The 17,140-nt window shown below is 45.0% G+C and overlaps 2 protein-coding genes across 4 annotated transcripts; one reads left to right on the forward strand and one right to left on the reverse strand.

The window, feature by feature from the left end:
* The first annotated feature begins 910 nt into the window (after positions 1-910).
* On the forward strand, positions 911-5,149 carry LOC120708778. Its single transcript, XM_039994187.1, has 13 exons — positions 911-1,092; positions 1,231-1,296; positions 1,682-1,747; positions 1,835-1,910; positions 2,319-2,396; positions 2,703-2,800; positions 2,981-3,054; positions 3,336-3,426; positions 3,491-3,648; positions 3,865-3,907; positions 4,057-4,122; positions 4,495-4,572; positions 4,746-5,149. The coding sequence occupies exons 1-13, from the start codon at positions 994-996 to the stop codon at positions 4,818-4,820; spliced, it is 1,068 nt and encodes a 355-aa protein (XP_039850121.1). The 5' UTR covers positions 911-993; the 3' UTR covers positions 4,821-5,149.
* A 282-nt stretch (positions 5,150-5,431) lies between these two features.
* Positions 5,432-8,322, reverse strand: LOC120708776 (bZIP transcription factor 12-like). Of its 3 annotated transcripts, none has more exons than XM_039994182.1 (4): positions 7,346-8,322; positions 7,181-7,252; positions 6,650-6,693; positions 5,432-5,848 (listed from the first exon to the last, which is right to left on the reverse strand). In XM_039994182.1, the coding sequence occupies exons 1-4, from the start codon at positions 8,315-8,317 to the stop codon at positions 5,833-5,835; spliced, it is 1,104 nt and encodes a 367-aa protein (XP_039850116.1). In that variant the 5' UTR covers positions 8,318-8,322; the 3' UTR covers positions 5,432-5,832. The 3 variants fall into 3 exon arrangements, with proteins under 3 accessions (XP_039850116.1, XP_039850115.1, XP_039850117.1); XM_039994181.1 differs by having other exon boundaries at positions 6,664-6,693; positions 7,346-8,321; XM_039994183.1 differs by lacking the exon at positions 5,432-5,848 and having other exon boundaries at positions 6,664-6,757.
* Between the last annotated feature and the right edge of the window lie 8,818 nt (positions 8,323-17,140).

Genomic DNA, 17,140 nt, shown 5'->3' on the forward strand with positions numbered 1-17,140 from the left:
AAATTTAAAATGGCTTCCTTTACCAATAAAACCAGAGCAAGAAGCTCATGGGGTCCTGGGTTCGACTCTTCGTGGGAGCGAATTTTTTAGGATTTAACAGTGTTTGTGACCCTGTTCGACTGGCGGGACCGGCTGGGCTAGGTTGGTGGGTTAATTGCTCTCTCACCAATGCACATGCCAACTCAGTCTGTGAACGCCCACTGACATATAGACCTAGGAGCTTCACATGGGCCCTCCAGCCAAACGTTATCAGGGTACGAACGGAGGCGGTGGGGACGGACGGCACGGCAGCTGGTGCAGCATCCAGTCCAACCAGCCTGCCCAGCGAGTTTAGCGTATCCGAACAGGCTGTGTGCTTTTAGTGGTAGGCGATGTTCCCATCGACAGCGGAGCGCCTGTTGTGACTTCGTCAATCTCGAAGATTTGCCGGCTCAGTCTCACGGAGATGCTCATAGGGATAGAATTGCGTGCGTGTATTCATAAGAATAAATGTGTGTACGTATTTACGAGCATATGCGTCTGTACTGTGTTTTTTAATAAAAAAGCCGGAGCAAGAAGCTGCAAAATGACTGAATCTATTTCGAGCTGTGAGCACCAACACAAGGAGTGGAACTAGGCCGCATGATTAAGTTGTTGAATTGAATCATGAAATCAAATGGCATGACTGCATGACTCTCCCTCACTTACGTGTGGATCCCACTTCATTCAGGCCCACTGTCAGCGAGTCCCCTGCACTGCTGCAGAGGAGCGCTTGCGGACACAGCAAATTGTGGGCGCTATACCACTTGCTGTTTCACCGGAAGCCGGCCGCCTATCCAATCTGCTGCTATCCGCCTGCACTGCGCACGCGCCGCCGCCGGCATCTGTGCGTCCGCCGGTGTCTCCACCCACTCATTCCGGACAAAAGTGGGGCAGAGCAAACAGGAAACGAGCAAAAAAAAAACCCCTACGGAATTCGCTGCGGAAGAAGGGAGGGGAAACACGCGGCCGACGATGCTGGCGCCGCAGAGCCTGCGGAAGGCGGCCGTCCCGCCGGCCCTGCTCTCCGACCCGACGCCCGGCAGCCTCCAGCCCACCCGCCTCGCCGTCCACGTACGTACGCACGCACGAACGCGAGCGGCCGTCCCGCCCCTGTTTTGCTTCGCAAGCACGGGGGCGCATCCTAAACCCTAAACCCTCAGCTCCAGCTCTTCTGATTTGGCCCTTCTCATCGGTTTCTCCGCTTCTCAGGTCAATGGCGCCGGCTCCTCCTGCTCCGCCTACCTCGCCTCCGGCTGCCGCGTCTACAAGATCGAGGTTCACATCCCCCTTCCGTTGCGCCTTTTGTTTCGTAGAACCCTATTGCATTGTAAATCATGCTCCCGCTAATGGGGGGTCCATTGGACAGTCGCTGATTAGAGTGTTCGGCGGTGGTTTCTGTAATCTCATGACAACTTGGAATGTTTGCTGTGGCGCTAGCTGTTAGGATCGAAGCTCAATGCATTTAGCTTTGGAATCGGGGTTTCTGAAATTGTCTTGCGTGATTTTCTAGTTGCCGATATCTTCTTCATATAGGGATTCAGTGTTAGACTGGGAGCCATATTAGTGCGGGAACGAGAGGATGTAGCCCATTTCATTACTTATTTTTAACACAGCGTGTTTCTGAACTTGTTTTTTTCCTCTCTTATCTTGGAGCCGAAAGATAAGCATGGACGGTGCAATGCCGTCCAAAGGAAAGGAGAGCCTTTTGATTCCTGATAGTGCTCAGGTATAGTTCCCTTGCTTCCTAAGCACTGCTGTTTCTCTTCCTCTATCTTTCACTTACGCCTATTGAAAAATCAATTCTCTATGAAAGGTCATAAGCTCGTCAATTGTGGATCACTGCCCGCATCGTTCTGAGATTCAGAGTGTAGCTCTTGCAGAGGGCGAAGGTGCAATATTCAACATCTAATGATAACATGGCATTGGATCTTATTTTGTAGTTGCATTACTCATTTGGCAATTGGTACAAAATATAATATAATATAGTAAGTAATACAAGTCAAATAACCACCAAAACCTATTTTGAACTTTTGATATCTTATCATCCTGCTTTTGAGTTGGTATATATATATCCAGCTTTACCGGATGAAACTAAAGGCTATTGATATCGGAGAGCGTGCATGAGTAGCATGACCATTCGTTATATTTTAGCTGGAGGGAATGCTGTTAGAACTACACTCTGCTTCAAAATTTTTCAACAAGCACTTCCTGCCATATTTAAAAATTTCTGATGAATATACTGTGGATTTTTGGATCTTCATGGCTTGTATGGTTTTATGTTTTTCCTGGTATACTAGGTGACAACTGCTTGATCCTGGGAACAGTTGACTCGTATGGTCATCTTATTGTATCTCGCTTGGACATCATGACTGATGGTATATCTTCATTATCTTGTCTTCATCATGGTGTGAATAAATATGAAAATGGTTGAAATGAACCCAACAACTGCTTTCTCCTCTTCCATAAGAGAGGTTTTTATGTGGTAATCTATCCCATGTAATCTAAATGAAAACATTTCAGATTCAAGAAATGTAGTTTCATTATATGCTTTTGCCTATTATTTGGAAGTTAATCTTAGCACAAAGGTACTTCTGAAATTGTAATGTGAATTATCTTTTGCCAAACAAATTTGTATTAGTTTCAAGTTTGAAGCACAACATGTCATTACTAAACTTGCTCAGACATTAACAGGACATCCTATTCAGTACCACCTCGTGATTGTGGTGTTGGGGAAGGCAGTTGGGCTGGGATATGCTTTAGCCCAACTCAGCGATCCATGGTATATTTGCACTTTTACCTATAGACTTCAAGTTTGCATTGTGCTCCCCTCAAAAAAAAGTTTGCCTTGTGGTCTTATTGAAACATTTTTCCTTACATTCTTATTGATTTTTTATAGTTTAGCATAAGAATGTTGCTGCATGGAGTTTGGAAAATCCATGCTAATTGATGTTCCTTTCAGGCAGCCGTTGCTCACCAGTTATGCAAGAGTATTGACTTCTACGATCAGGACTTTCATGTTCGCAGTTTGCGCACGTAAGTTTCCACATCAGAAGATTTTGGCTGTGACAATTTATGTTGTCCAACTGCCTTTGTCGCTAACAAAAGTCAGATTCCTCCAATAAATTGCATGCTCCAGATAAAGAAATCCTAACCCACTTTCAACTCTCATATATGATCTCTGCATGTACAATCTTTATATTTGAAGTAAGCTGCTGCGGATTCAACACATTAAATCACAAACTCCTCTATCAGCATCCATTACCCACAATTGTAGTCTGTAATTTTAATGACTGGGGGTAAAACTGAAACTGCAGGTTATGGTATCCATCTTCATTTAGCTTTGTTCAATGCTCGCCACATGTGAATGAAAGCAATTCTCTGTTGGCAATTGCTGAAGGTTCTCAGGTTAGACTCCAGCTCAACATCTGTTAAATGTGTTTTTTTGTCTTCTCATGGTAATTTGTTGCAGCTGAGCATCTGGGACTTAAGAATGAACAGCAATGGGGGATGTGTACAGCGCATTTCTGGATCCATTGGAGATGTTATATATTCTGTCTGTAGTTCGCCTTCAGGGCTAATTGCTATTGGTGGAACAGACCGTGCTGTCACCATCTATGATCCTCGCAGGTTGGTTTGATTCTGCTCTTTAGTTTTAATGATTAGATTAGATGAGCAACTGCATGTAAGAATGCACTCTGTCTGTCTTGTGATTCCAGAACCTTTTATTCATTTTTCTTATTGTACCCAGTACGAAGAATGGACATAAAGACTTTAAGAGCATTTCGCCAATTGGTTGAATCAATCTAATTTGATTGATCACTTCAGTTTCTGTCTTGTATGTAGGTGGTCTGCTTTGTCAAGATGGGTGGGCTGCTCCAAGTATGAGGTTCGATATGTCACTTCTGATCCTACTTCCTGCAGCTGAGATGTTGGAAATATAGAACCATGAGAATTATGAAAATGGGAAATGTGAACTACATTTTTCATGCAAATCACAGGGGTAAGTTTCATCCACTTTATCTCTTTCCCGTGCAGATTACAGGCCTTTCATTCTCATCAGTTGACCAATCTTTCATCTACGTCCAAGGTGTTGACTATGAGGTATGCATCTGACTTGTTTCCCTAGACCTTTATCTCATACAGATCGAACTACTAGTTAGCAGTACATTACTTCTTAGGACATGCCTGGTTGAAGGTAGGTCCGTAGGTAGCATGCCTAATCTTATAGGCTTATATCAAGAAACTCCATGATGATCAGTTGTTTCATTTATGTTGATTTCTCAATTCAGCATTGTATCATCGAGGCTTTGGTGTACTGATGTAATATATAACTGCATAGCATGAATTCTTGCTGGAGATTGTAAACTCGTAGCCTGGGGAATTTAGTTAATTCGGTCCATGCAGGAAACTCTTTATGCTACTTTAGTTTATCAATGGATAATATAGACTCTTTGACATACAAACTCACTACAGATTACCTGTGGGCGTTGGAAAGAAAGTGAACGAGCATTCTCATTTCGAGGCGATTCCAATTGGTTGGGTTTTTCAAAGGTACTCCCATCTCTCAGGTCCCATCTCTAAGCCCCAAAACACCATAACTTAATACACACATAATACAAGTCTTCTCAGCACCACCGCACATGTAAAATGCACACACCCCCATGTCATTGTTACGGCAAGGACATTATATTTTCTGACGATCACGTTGCGTGTGAATACTGCAGTGTGCCAATACTGATGTGGTGGCAGGGTGGTGTGAGTCCGGTAGTATCTTCATCGCTGATGCTAGGCAGCTGTAGGAGACAATTACCTTCATATGATCTCCTGGAGCTCCGGAAAGGCCATCGGGGCGTAACATTTGCTGTTTTTTTTTCATGGTACGAACTTGATCTGACTTCTTGAGTCACAATCATTCATGAATATTCCCTAGAGGGAATTATGCTTAACTCTCTAGTACTGAATAGCTTGCAAAACTGATGCACCGACCATCAGAGGTCTTGAAAACCATGGCGTGTCTTGTGTCAGATCGAACGCAGCAAATTGAATTCGATAGTTGCTCAAGAGGGTATTATGTTGTACAGTATCACTAATAGTTTTGTTTTATTTTACTTAGTATTTACCTTCCGTTCATGGATTATTACCAGCGAATTTGATCACACTTTTTATTTTGAAAAGGAGAAATTGATCACACTAACTTGCAGTCTGATTTACATATTAATATCTTCATAATTCGTTACCAACAACCTTCGCAAGAATTGTATGCAAAGTTTGCTCTTCTATAAAAACATGCAGATTATAGGGAGGATAGGCTTGTCCAGGTCATACATAAGCTACACAACAGACTCGAAACATCTGTTCTGAATGTCGTACAGCCAACTCTCGAATCATTATGGCTAATATACGAAGCTTATAAGTTAATCCTAGTATTTTGATATTTTAATTTACTTTCAAGTGACTGCTTATTGTAGTACCATTCTCTTCCTCGAATTTACCCGACACTTACAAATACTAGAACACGAATCAGGCAAAACAGGCCCATTAACCAAACAGTAATAACAGGTTTTCTTGCTCATGAACACTACTAGTACATGCCATGATTTCATTTAAGCTTTGTGTCGGCTAACTGTTCATGCTATTTACTAAGGTGCTACAACTAAGTTGCCGCAGATAGAATTGAAAATTGACATACAGGATCAAACGCTATGCTATAACTGTAAGCGGGGTGGCAGCTGAGCTTGGCTCAAGGCTACCACTGCATCGAGTTTGTTCTTCTAGGATCTTGTGACGGCTTTTTTCTCACAATGACTGGCGTCACTCGTTCCAAAAGCTGCATAAACCAAATGAGTTCTTTAGAGAACAAAATAAAATGGCACCATAAAAAACAAATGAATATCGCTCAAGTTAGTGAATCCAAAAGGTCCAACATAAGCTATTAAGTCAACTAGACCGCCCTGCACATCCAAATGGAAGTGAAACGATACGCCATGTTTCTTTCATATTAGTCCATTTGCACAAACCTTGTTGAGAATACATCGCAGTCCCAATTCCAATCGACAGTGACAAAACTACACGATATTTTTAATTGTATTCAGCTTCAGCTTTGACAAATGGGGCTACAGCCGAGAAGTACTTTCAAGACTGCAGGCTCCAGCCTTTTTAAAACACAGGTGTCTGCAGTTCACCACCTTTAGAGGCAAATGGCCCCAAGAGAAAGTGAAATATGAAAAGGACAATCTCACACTTGTCATGTGTGTGTGTGTGTGTGTTTTTTTTTTTGAAATAAACACTTGTCATGTGTTGCTCTATTGCAATTGCAAGCTATCAACATCACACGTTATCTATTGCCAAACCACTTTGGCCGGCTACCAAGGAGCCTTAGGCACGTCAGCTCATTGAGTGTCAAATAGGCAAATGATGCCTAACTTTCCAGATTCGAGAAATCATAGAAAGATGCTCTTTTAAGCATGAACAGTATTTGGTGATTCTTTCAATATTCAGAAACACGAGTGCTAAAACTGAGATGAAAAGATGATTCATGCTTTTTGAAGTGATAATTTCAAAAGTTAGCTAACAATATTTCAATATGTTTGAATTTGATAAAGTACATAAATTAAATTAAAAGCAAAACCTTAAGAAACTTGCCTCTTTAAGCCGCTTCTGGTGCCGCTCCTCCTAAAATAACATATTTAGAAGGTAAGATGCTTGCATACAGATGAACATTCAAGCCCTAAAGTCTCTAAAAAGAAGGGTTTCACGCACCAGGTTATGCATAGCAGGAGGGAAATGAACTGAATTAGGGGATAACATAAGGTGAGCACAATGAAAAGTAGTTCTAAAAAAATTCAAGCCAGTTTATGGTTACAATGAGGGTAAACAGAATCTAGTAGCAATAATAATACTATATGCACTGGATCTTGTCTTTGGGGTTCATCATTTTGCAATATTATGTATTCTAATCTTCTTTGGTAAAATAAGTTCCTAAAGGTTACTGAAAACAAATGTCGCCGTCGTACATTTTGGGCTGCATAGCCCAACACCAAGTGTTGTACTAAACTACCAATGACACCAAGTGTTGTACTAAGCAAATACCAGAAGTACGGTTTCCCGTACCCAACGCCGCCATTCAGACCCCATGAAAGGTGTCAAAACTGAGTATTACCTGTTCTCTCAACAGCTCGGCATTCTCCTCCTCGAGCTGCGTGACTAGAGATTCTAGCTCAGCGATATAAGCCTTCATCAGCCAACGACGAGAAGTCAAATTTTCCACTAAAATTTGCAAAATACAAAGCTTAATTCTTCAGAAATGCAACATTTGTACACCTACCTGCTTCCTCTCACGTGACCTGGCAGCAGACTCGCGGTTTTTTATCATTCGTTTCTGTCGCTGCATCGCCCCGCGATCCACTGGATCCATCAACTGCCGCTTCCTTCCCCTCCCGCCTCCGCCGCCAGCCCCAGCCACACCCACGCCCTCCGCTCCGCCCAGGAACCCCATGGCCACCTGCCCCTCGGCCGGCGCCGAGGGGCCCGAAATCCTAACCTCGTCCTCCTTGACCGCGCCCTCCCTCGCCAGGAAGTCCTCCAGCGTCATCTCCGGGACGCCGGCGCCGGCGCCGCCTCCCGCGCCAGCGGGGACGACGGCCTGCGGCACGGGAGCCGCTGTCCCCGCACTGCCACCCCTCGTCGTGATCTCCTTCCACACCTGCTCCGCCGTCTTCCGCGCGGCGATCCCCGGCGCCGGCGGCGGAGCCTGCGGCATCGGGCGGCCGGCGGCCGGCGCGGGCGTTGCTGGGGTGGGCATGTCGCCGTAGATTCCTCGGAGGAGCTCCTCTACGTTCATGGAGCCCAGCCCGCTGCCCCCGCCGCCGCCGGGCCTGCTGGCGGCCTGCGCCAAGCGCGCGAGATCCGACGCCGTGTGCGACGGCGAGGACGACGGCATCACCCTCGACGACGCCATGCGCTTGGCGCCCCTGCCGCCCCCGCGCCCGCGCCCTGGGCCTCCTCCCCGTCCCCGCCCTCGCCGCGCCCTTGTCCCTTCCGTCGGATTATTTTTTTTCTTTTTCTCTTCTCTGCAGCTCTGCTCTCGGAGGGGCGGAGGGCGAGGCTTCGGGAGACGGAGCCGGTGGTTGGTTGGTTGGCTGGCTAGAACTCGGAATGCGAGCGAGGAGGGGAGGGAGGAGGTGCTCGAAACGTGGGGAAGCGACGGTGTCCTTGCCGTGCGCTCCCGGCTTGGCCCAAGAGCGGACTCAGAGGTTGGTGGCGTGGTTACGGAAGCCCGACCGGCGACTGGCGGCATGCTCGACGGGACGGGGGAGTTTATAGCCATGCGCCGTGTTTAGTTCCAAAATTCTAAAAAATTTTTCGACGTCTGTATGGAGATTTAAATCTAGACGAAATAAAAAAACACATTGCGACTGCTGCCTGTAAATCGCGAGACGAATCTAATAAACCTGTTAGGCTGTAATTAGACGCTAAATTGCTACAATAATGTTACAGTAAAAAAACATCTAATGATGGATTAATTAGGCTCATTAGATTCGTCTCGCGATTTATAGACGAGTTCTGTAATTATTTTTATAATTAGTCTATATTTAATATTTTAAATGTAGAAAAATATCTTCTCAAAAATTTAGAGGAGACAACTAAACACGGCTATGGTCACACGCTGGTGCTGGTGCTGGTGCACCCCGTCTCCCGGCGTCCGATTCGACCGAACCGGTCGCGCCGGCCGGCAGTCCGGCCCGCCGGGTTGTTTATAGGCGGATAGGTGCCGTGTCAGAGCAAATAGCGAGGCGATAACACGAGGGACCCCTGCGGGGCTTCCCCCGCCGGACCCAGGCTGTGGCCTCCGCTTGGTAGCGTGGCGGGCGAGCGGAGCGCGGTGCGCCGTGGGGTCGCCGGCACAGGAGATCCCGCTTCGCAGCGGACACGACAAATCAATAGGGGTGAGTTGTCGCACGTCACGCCCAGTCCACACCTGGACGGCCGCTAGAAGCGTCTCCACGCGGCGCGCGCCTTTGGGCTTTCGCTTGTGGGCGCGAGGGGGGTTACCTGGCGGGCGGACGCGGGCCGCCTTTTCGTCGCCTCGTCGGCTTACAAGCATCATCCTCGAACGAGGTGCGAGAATGGAAGAGCCGGCGACAGCAACGGCGCCAATGGGATGAGCTGAGAATGTGCTCACCTCGCCATCACGATTCACATTCATCCTCCGCGAAACCTTGGAAGCAGAGAGTCATGTCCTTGCACAGCTGTACTTCGTTGCCCAGTGCGAGGAAGGTCAACAAGCACATACTGCTAAATTTAGTTTCCAGAACTTCATAATTCAAATGGAAGATCACTCTCAGGTGCGATACAACTCTACAACTAATGATACTTTTTTTGTCCCTTAAACAACACCAATGAAGGTTTTCGTAGATACTCCCTCCATCCCAAAATACTAGTCATCCTGAGATTCAAAATTTGTCCCAAAAAACAAGTCATCCTAATCTATTTATAAAGTATATATGCATGCAAGAATCAATTAATGCCAAATATGAATAATATATAGGGACAAACGTGGTCATTTTACCTCCTTGTTAATTTGTCTTAGAATTTCTAGGACGACTATTATTTTGGAACGGAGGGAGTACTCCGTAGGCTTTTGGTTATACTCCTTGTGTTGGGATATTTTAAGCCTCCTTGAGTAACATAATAATTCCCTCCACTCTATACAAGTGTCAGGGCATCTTCATCGACTACAAGTGCTAATCGGGCTGCCAACCGACCGCGACGGCCCATAAAGCCCAACCCAAAGAGCTCCGGCCCAGATTGGCGCAAGTGACTCAGAAGCAGTGCTATCGCCGCACGTCTCCACCAGAATCTATCCCCTTATATCTGTGTCTTGCTGAGAAAGATGAACATGATTCTTGTAATAGGCTAGACAAGGGCCGACTTGCCGGAGAAACTGGACGATGACGAGCCGTCATCGTACTTGAACCTATTGCTAGATCATCGCTGTGATTACCCCGTAACTAAGCTGTTACATCTGGTATCAGATTCGGTTACGATCCACCCTTTCCACCGCCGCCTTCTCCATCGCCGCCGCATCATCGATTCGCCATCCTGGCGGACCTCCCCGACTACCTCCAGCGCCCACAGTACCAGACTCGCATCCAGAAGCAAGTCATGGAAGCCGACAAGCAGATCTCCGACATCGCCACTTCTCTAGCGGCGATCAAGAGATCCCTCGAGAGCCATACGGCGTCCTTCGCCGAGCTCACGACATGGAAGACAGGAGTCGAGGCACGCGTCAACTCCGTCGACACCAAGCTCTCTGAGGTGGACATCAAAGTTGGGGGGCTGAATGCGTCGATCGACGATCTACGTCACCAGACCGGTCGTCTCGAGCTTCATCACCAAGCCATCGATCCCGCCTACAAGGTGTTCGACGTCGAGCATATCGATCTCACGAACTCTGGTGCCCCCCATCTGGCACAATCCTCTAAAGAGGCGAGTTCAGGGCCTAATGGCCACTGCGTTGAGCTACATAACCGGAGGTCTGGTTGTGGGGTGGTCACCACCCTCCTTCCACCTCCGATCACAGGTGCGCAGCACACCTCTGACCACCCCTCTCCGACTTCATATTCAGTTCCGGTCGCTACTGCTTTACCTATGTCGTCTAGTGTTCCTTGGAGTTCGATGCTTCCACCCATGGATTTTCCACAGTTTGATGGTCGCAACCCCAAAATGTGGCAGAAAAAGTGTGAATCATTTTTCGAGTTATACAACATTCCTTCCCAAAATTGGGTGAAACTAGCTACTCTGAATTTTATTGGCACAGCTGATTTTTGGTTGCAATCTGTGGAAACCATAGTCAAGAATGTAGGTTGGGTCGAGTTGTGTGCTGCTGTGTGTGCTAGATTTGAGAAGGACCAACACAATCATTTGCTTAGACAGTTCTTTCATGTTAGCCAACAATCCACTGTTGCTGAATACATTGAACATTTTGATGAACTAGTGCATCAGATCAGAGCTCATGACCCTGCTTTTAGTGCTGCTTTGGCCACTAATCGTTTTATTGATGGTCTTCGAGATGACATCCGAGCTGTTGTTATGATTCATAAACCCATCAACCTCGATACTGCGAGTTCTCTGGCTTTATTGCAGGAAGAGCTGACTACTACTACACCGCGAAGGGAAACCAAACGTGCTGATATGACTCTGACGTTTAAGCCCTAAGTGAAATCTGCTGTTTCTGCATCGTCGTCAGCACCTTCATCTACCCAGAAGGCTCCTCAATTCTCTAGCCCTGATGAGAAGAAACATATTGATTCTCTGAAGCTGAGTTCCACTGCAGAGATTCTGAATGCTATCAAGTCTTATCGTCGAGCAAAAGGTCTTTGTTACAAGTGTGGCATCAAATGGGGGCCAACCCATAAATGTGCTCCCCAAGTGGCTCTTCATGTTGTTGAAGAATTATGGCAGCTCCTGCAAGATCCTGGTGCCTTGAGCAAATCTCTGGATGACTCTGACTCAGATTCAGGTGAGGAATTGATGGCCCTATCTTTATATGCTGTACATGGAATTGATGCACCTAGGACCATAAGAGTGATGGGTAATCTGAATGGCCAAACACCTCTAATTCTTTTGGATTCTGGTAGCTCTAGTACTTTTATCAGTGAACAACTAGCTGCTAAATTCACCAACTGGGCACCTCTGGCCAATCCTACCCTAGTGAAAATTGCTGATGGTGCTACTATTTGGTGCACACATGAACTGCAGTCTTGTCTGCTATACATTCAGGGGCATTGTTTCACACTCAACCTTAAAATACTCCCTCTCAAATGCTATGATATTATCATTGGCATGGACTGGTTGGAACAACACAGCCCAATGCAAGTCCATTGGTCTGCAAAATGGATATCATTTTTTCACCTGGGGAAACAAATTACACTACAAGGTCTTACACCTTCCACTTCTAGATTGGAGAAAGTTTCTGTTAATCAGTTACACAGTCTGGAACAGCAGGATCTTATATGGTGTGTTCTGGAACTTTTTCTGATTCAGTCTAATGACAAACAGTCCAATTGGCCCTCTGCTATTCAGGAGTTGATCTCAGAGTTCTCTGAAATTTTTGAGAAACCCACTGAATTGCCTCCACCTAGGTCTCATTGTCACACCATACCTCTCATACCTGGTGCTCAGCCCTTTAAACTGAGACCATACAGGTATAGTCCTGCCCAAAAGGATGAAATCGAACAACAAGTTCAGGAATTACTCAGCAATGGAATGATTCAACAAAGTTGTAGTCCTTTTGCATCACCAGTTTTACTAGTCAAGAAAAAGACTGGTGAATGGAGACTTTGTGTTGATTATAGAAGGCTCAATGCCCTGACAATTAAAAATAGCTACCCCATGCCTATTATGGAGGAATTTTTAGATGAGTTGGCTGGTGCTATCTGGTTTTCTTCTTTGGATCTCAGATCTGGATATCATCAGATCTTGGTGCTGCCTGAAGATAGATATAAAACAGCTTTTCAGACCCACAATGGCCATTATGAATATAAGGTCATGACTTATGGAGTCACTGGTGGACCTGCTACCTTCCAACATGTTATGAACTGTGTTCTAGCACCATTGTTGAGGAAATGTGTAGTGGTTTTTATTGATGACATTTTAGTCTACAGCAAATCTTGGGAGGAACATTTACAGCACCTCAGAGCTGTGTTCCTGTTACTGCAGCAACATCAGTTTAAAGTCAAGCTGTCCAAGTGTGCTTTTGCCAAACAACAGGTTCACTATTTGGGTCACGTTATCAGCAAAGATGGAGTTGCAACAGACCCAACCAAAGTCCAGGACATTCTGAATTGGCCAACTCCTCAATCTGTGAGGGATGTGAGAGGATTTTTAGGCCTTGCTGGATACTATAGAAAGTTTGTCCAAAATTTTGGCCTTCTTAGCAAACCATTAACTAATTTGTTGAAAAAAGGGGAGTTGTTTGTGTGGACCTCTATCCACGATGAGGCTTTTCTTCTTCTCAAGAAAGCATTGAGTTCTACACCTGTCCTTGCCTTACCAGATTTTACCAAGACATTTATGATTGAAACTGATGCATCTGATAAGGTATAGGTGCTGTTCTGTTACAAGATGGGCACCCTCTAGCATATGTGAGCAGGGCTCTGGGGCCCAAGAACCAGATGTTGTCAACTTATGAGAAAGAGTGCTTAGCTATCCTCCTTGCTGTGGATCACTGGAGATCTTATTTAAATAATGCTGAGTTTGTGATCAAGACTGATCAAAGAAGCTTAACCCATTTGGATGACCAACGATTATCTACACCATGGCAACATAAGGCTCTGACTAAATTAATGGGTTTGAGATACAAAATTCTGTATAAAAAGGGAGTGGACAATACTGTGGCTGACGCTCTGTCCAGAGTGACCCCTCATGATCAATTGGAAGTGCTTGCACTATCTTGTGCTCAACCTGAATGGTTAAGTGATATATGTCAAGCTTACACTCAGTATCCTGAAACAGCCAAATTACTGGCAGATCTCTCTATCACCAGTCCTAAAGGGAATTTCATACTTCAAGAGGGCCTCATCAAAGCTAATGGCAAAATTTTAGTTCCACCTGACCTACACCTTCAACAACAGATTGTCAGTGCTCTGCATTCTAGCCATGTAGGTGGCCATTCCGGTGCTTTTGTGACTTATCAGAGAGTTAAGCAATTGTTTGTCTGGTCCAGAATGAAAACAATGATCAAGGAGTTTGTGGCTAGCTGCCAAGTTTGTCAACAGGCCAAAGCTGAGAGGGTTAAGTATCCTGGACTCCTTCTACCTCTTCCTGTCCCTGCATTTGCTTGGCAGGTAATCTCTATGGATTTTATCGAGGGATTGCCCACTTCTCACTCTTATAACTGCATCATGGTTATTGTGGACAAGTTTTCCAAATATGCACACTTTGTTCCTCTGTCCCATCCATTTACTGCTTACAAAGTAGCACTGGCATTCATGGAACACATTTTCAAGCTGCATGGTCTTCCTGAATCCATCATCTAGGATAGAGACAAGGTGTTTACTAGTACATTGTGGAAGGAATTGTTTCGACTGGCTGGCACAAAACTCCAAATGAGCAGTGCATACCATCCGCAAACGGATGGGCAAACCGAAAGGGTGAACCAGTGTTTAGAAGGCTACTTGAGGTGCTTTGTCCATTCTTGCCCGGGCAAATGGAAGGATTGGCTCGCTCTAGCAGAATTTTGGTATAACACCAGTTATCACTCAAGCCTGGATAAAACTCCTTTCGAAGTTTTGTATGGACAACAACCTAGACATTTAGGCATTGATGTTGTGGATGCCTGTTCAGTTCCAGATCTTCAGGAGTGGTTAGCACAACGTAAACTGATGGTTCAACTGCTCCAGCAACAATTAGTTCGTGTTCAGCAAAGACAAAAGCATCAAGCCGATAAGAACAGATCTGAACGAAGTTTTGAAGTTGGTGATTGGGTGTTTCTCAAGATTCAACCTTATGTACAATCCTCCCTGCAGAAGAGAGCCAACCACAAACTTGCTTTCAAATATTTTGGCCCATATCAGATCCTAGAGAAAATTGGCCACGTCGCTTACAAGCTTTCTCTCCCTGACTCGACATCCATACATCCGGTTTTTCATGTGTCTCTATTGAAGAAAGCTGTGGGGAATTTCTCTCAAGTAAGTGATGATCTCCCTGTCCACACTGATACTCTTCAAATTCCTGTGAAGGTTCTTGACAGACGCATCCAGACAAAGGGTGATCTTACTGTGTCTCAAGTACTTGTTCAATGGTCCTCTTGGCCGCCTGCTTTGGCTACCTGGGAAGATGAAGTCTTGCTACGTGCAAAGTTTCCAGCGGCACCGGCTTGGGGACAAGCCGTTTCTGAAGCAGAGGGGGATGTCAGGGCATCTTCATCGACTACAAGTGCTAATCGGGCTGCCAACCGACCGCGACGGCCCATAAAGCCCAACCCAAAGAGCTCCGGCCCAGATTGGCGCAAGTGACTCAGAAGCTGTGCTATCGCCGCACGTCTCCACCAGAATCTATCCCCTTATATCTGTGTCTTGCTGAGAAAGATGAACATGATTCTTGTAATAGGCTAGACAAGGGCCGACTTGCCGGAGAAACTGGACGATGACGAGCCGTCATCGTACTTGAACCTATTGCTAGATCATCGCTGTGATTACCCCGTAACTAAGTTGTTACAACAAGTTAGTGATTGAGGTTATTCATCGTATCTTACTTCTACAAAACTCTTAACTTACCCTGGCATGGTGAAGTTTGGAAAACAAACTTGCGATTGAAGATTGATATTTTTTATACGAGAAATGTTCAACGCTAAGTTGAATCTGGTGAACAACTCATAACGTCGAATTGGATGAGAAGGGTAGAATACCTGTATGTCTTCCCAACACAAACTGTATGGCTTCTGAATTTGGTGTTCAAATGACATATTGCTTGATTTCTATGGCATGTCTGCCAAGATGAGCGTGCTTGATTTCCACGAGTACATTTTATGGAGTGCTGATCATATGTATAGATGCTAGCTTCTATATCTGTTTTGATGCGAAGCTTGGTGTGCTTGTGATTGATCATAATGACAAAGAACTATAGTGATCCCTACTTCTAAAGTTGGTGTGTACTAATAGATCCTGAGACAAAACATACTAAAAGGTCAACTAAGATTAGGTGAACATGGAGATGAACAACTTGAATGTTGGGCCATCTGTCGTTGTAGGGTAGGCCTTCAGAAACTCGGATGGAATACTAGATTTACCTACCTCTACCTCAGTTTTCTTCCCGTGTGTTGGCACAATGTTTTTCCTTTTCCATCTTGTAGTTAAACTTTGGGGGTGGGGGGGGGGGTAAGAAACTATCCATATCTCTTTATGAGGTTAGACCTTCCTCTCATTGTTTTGGTTTTGGAGGTCCTAGATATGTGGATTTAAAAATTACACATGTAAGTTTCGCCCCTTTCCCAGGTCTGCCCATCTTTCAAACCAACACAACCTTTTGTTTGTGTCGGATTGAGATTCCGGCAAGTCCACAAGGGGTATGCTCGGTGGTAGAGTTTAGGTAAGGGAGATCATATAGAAATTAAAACCAAGAACTTGATGGTAACACAAGACAATGATTTAGACAGATTCGGGCTGCGTTGCGCGTAATGCCCAACATTTTGTTGGGGATGGATCTGTATTGCCTTGTGTTTAGGATGAGAAGCCGTGTGAGACCTATGGTGAGACGCCGTCGAGGCTGGTGTGATATGACCTAGGGGTACCCCTACCACTCCTTATATACTCTGGGGGATAAGGTCTATATGGCAAGTTCTCTAGTCTATTATACTATACAAAAGATCTAATTGGATTACAACCGTGTTTTGACAGAATATGCCTTCTGAGTGCAAAAGTATTACTGAGATTTCAAATAACCTTAGGGCAAAATAGTTTATTTGTCTTAAAAGATGAGAATTTATGCGAGTGAAAATGAATTGACTCGGGATAATTTTGAATGGATTGAAAACTTGATTATATAGGAAGTATAAAAAATTGTCGTTTCTTTTCAATTCAACATGAAAGTGCTATGCATAACTTTATTAAGAAAAAAATCACTTGAAAACCATATGCCCTTTGAACAATCGACATGTCACTCAAAAACCATAGTCATTTGAACATGCCATTTGACCATTTGCGCAGGGAGTGGATAGAGACCTTCCAAGACAAAGATATACGACCAAAACGAGAGTTTTTTTTTTCTTTCTAGTCTTTCAGTTTGAGTCTAGCTTAGTCTGTAGTTTGTGGTCCCTTTTGCCTTTCCTTCAGTTTGTTCCGCAAATGTAGCTGGTCACCCCAGCGGTACGCTACATCTTCATGAATACATGCACTATGTTCGGCTGCGAGCAGTACTATCAGATTTATTTTAATTTATTCTGTCTCACATGGAATATTATTGAATCACTTGAAATCATCTGGCTTCTAGACTAGCCGAACCGACTGATGGACTAGGGTTGACCCTTTCTCAAAGAAAGAAAAAACAATCGACATGTCACGTGAATACGTGGCACGCACGGACGACTAGTCATCCCTGCGTTTCTTGCGTACAAGCTCGA

Source organism: Panicum virgatum, chromosome 5K (genome assembly GCF_016808335.1).
Source record: "Panicum virgatum strain AP13 chromosome 5K, P.virgatum_v5, whole genome shotgun sequence".
Taxonomy (NCBI): domain Eukaryota; kingdom Viridiplantae; phylum Streptophyta; class Magnoliopsida; order Poales; family Poaceae; genus Panicum; species Panicum virgatum.

What these genes read in the sequence shown, in the direction of transcription:
- LOC120708778 (XM_039994187.1), top strand. Translation starts at nt 994, where the DNA reads ATGCTGGCGCCGCAGAGCCTGCGGAAGGCGGCCGTCCCGCCGGCCCTG. An exon ending in GCCGCGTCTACAAGATCGAG is followed by an intron (nt 1,297 to 1,681) that starts GTTCACATCCCC and finishes TGGAGCCGAAAG; the next exon opens with ATAAGCATGGACGGTGCAAT. An exon ending in ACCATCTATGATCCTCGCAG is followed by an intron (nt 3,649 to 3,864) that starts GTTGGTTTGATT and finishes TCTTGTATGTAG; the next exon opens with GTGGTCTGCTTTGTCAAGAT.
- LOC120708776 (XM_039994181.1), bottom strand. Translation starts at nt 8,317, where the DNA reads ATGCCGCCAGTCGCCGGTCGGGCTTCCGTAACCACGCCACCAACCTCT. An exon ending in CCGAGCTGTTGAGAGAACAG is followed by an intron (nt 6,694 to 7,180) that starts GTAATACTCAGT and finishes ATGTTATTTTAG; the next exon opens with GAGGAGCGGCACCAGAAGCG. An exon ending in ACCAGAAGCGGCTTAAAGAG is followed by an intron (nt 5,849 to 6,663) that starts GCAAGTTTCTTA and finishes TGGTTTATGCAG; the next exon opens with CTTTTGGAACGAGTGACGCC.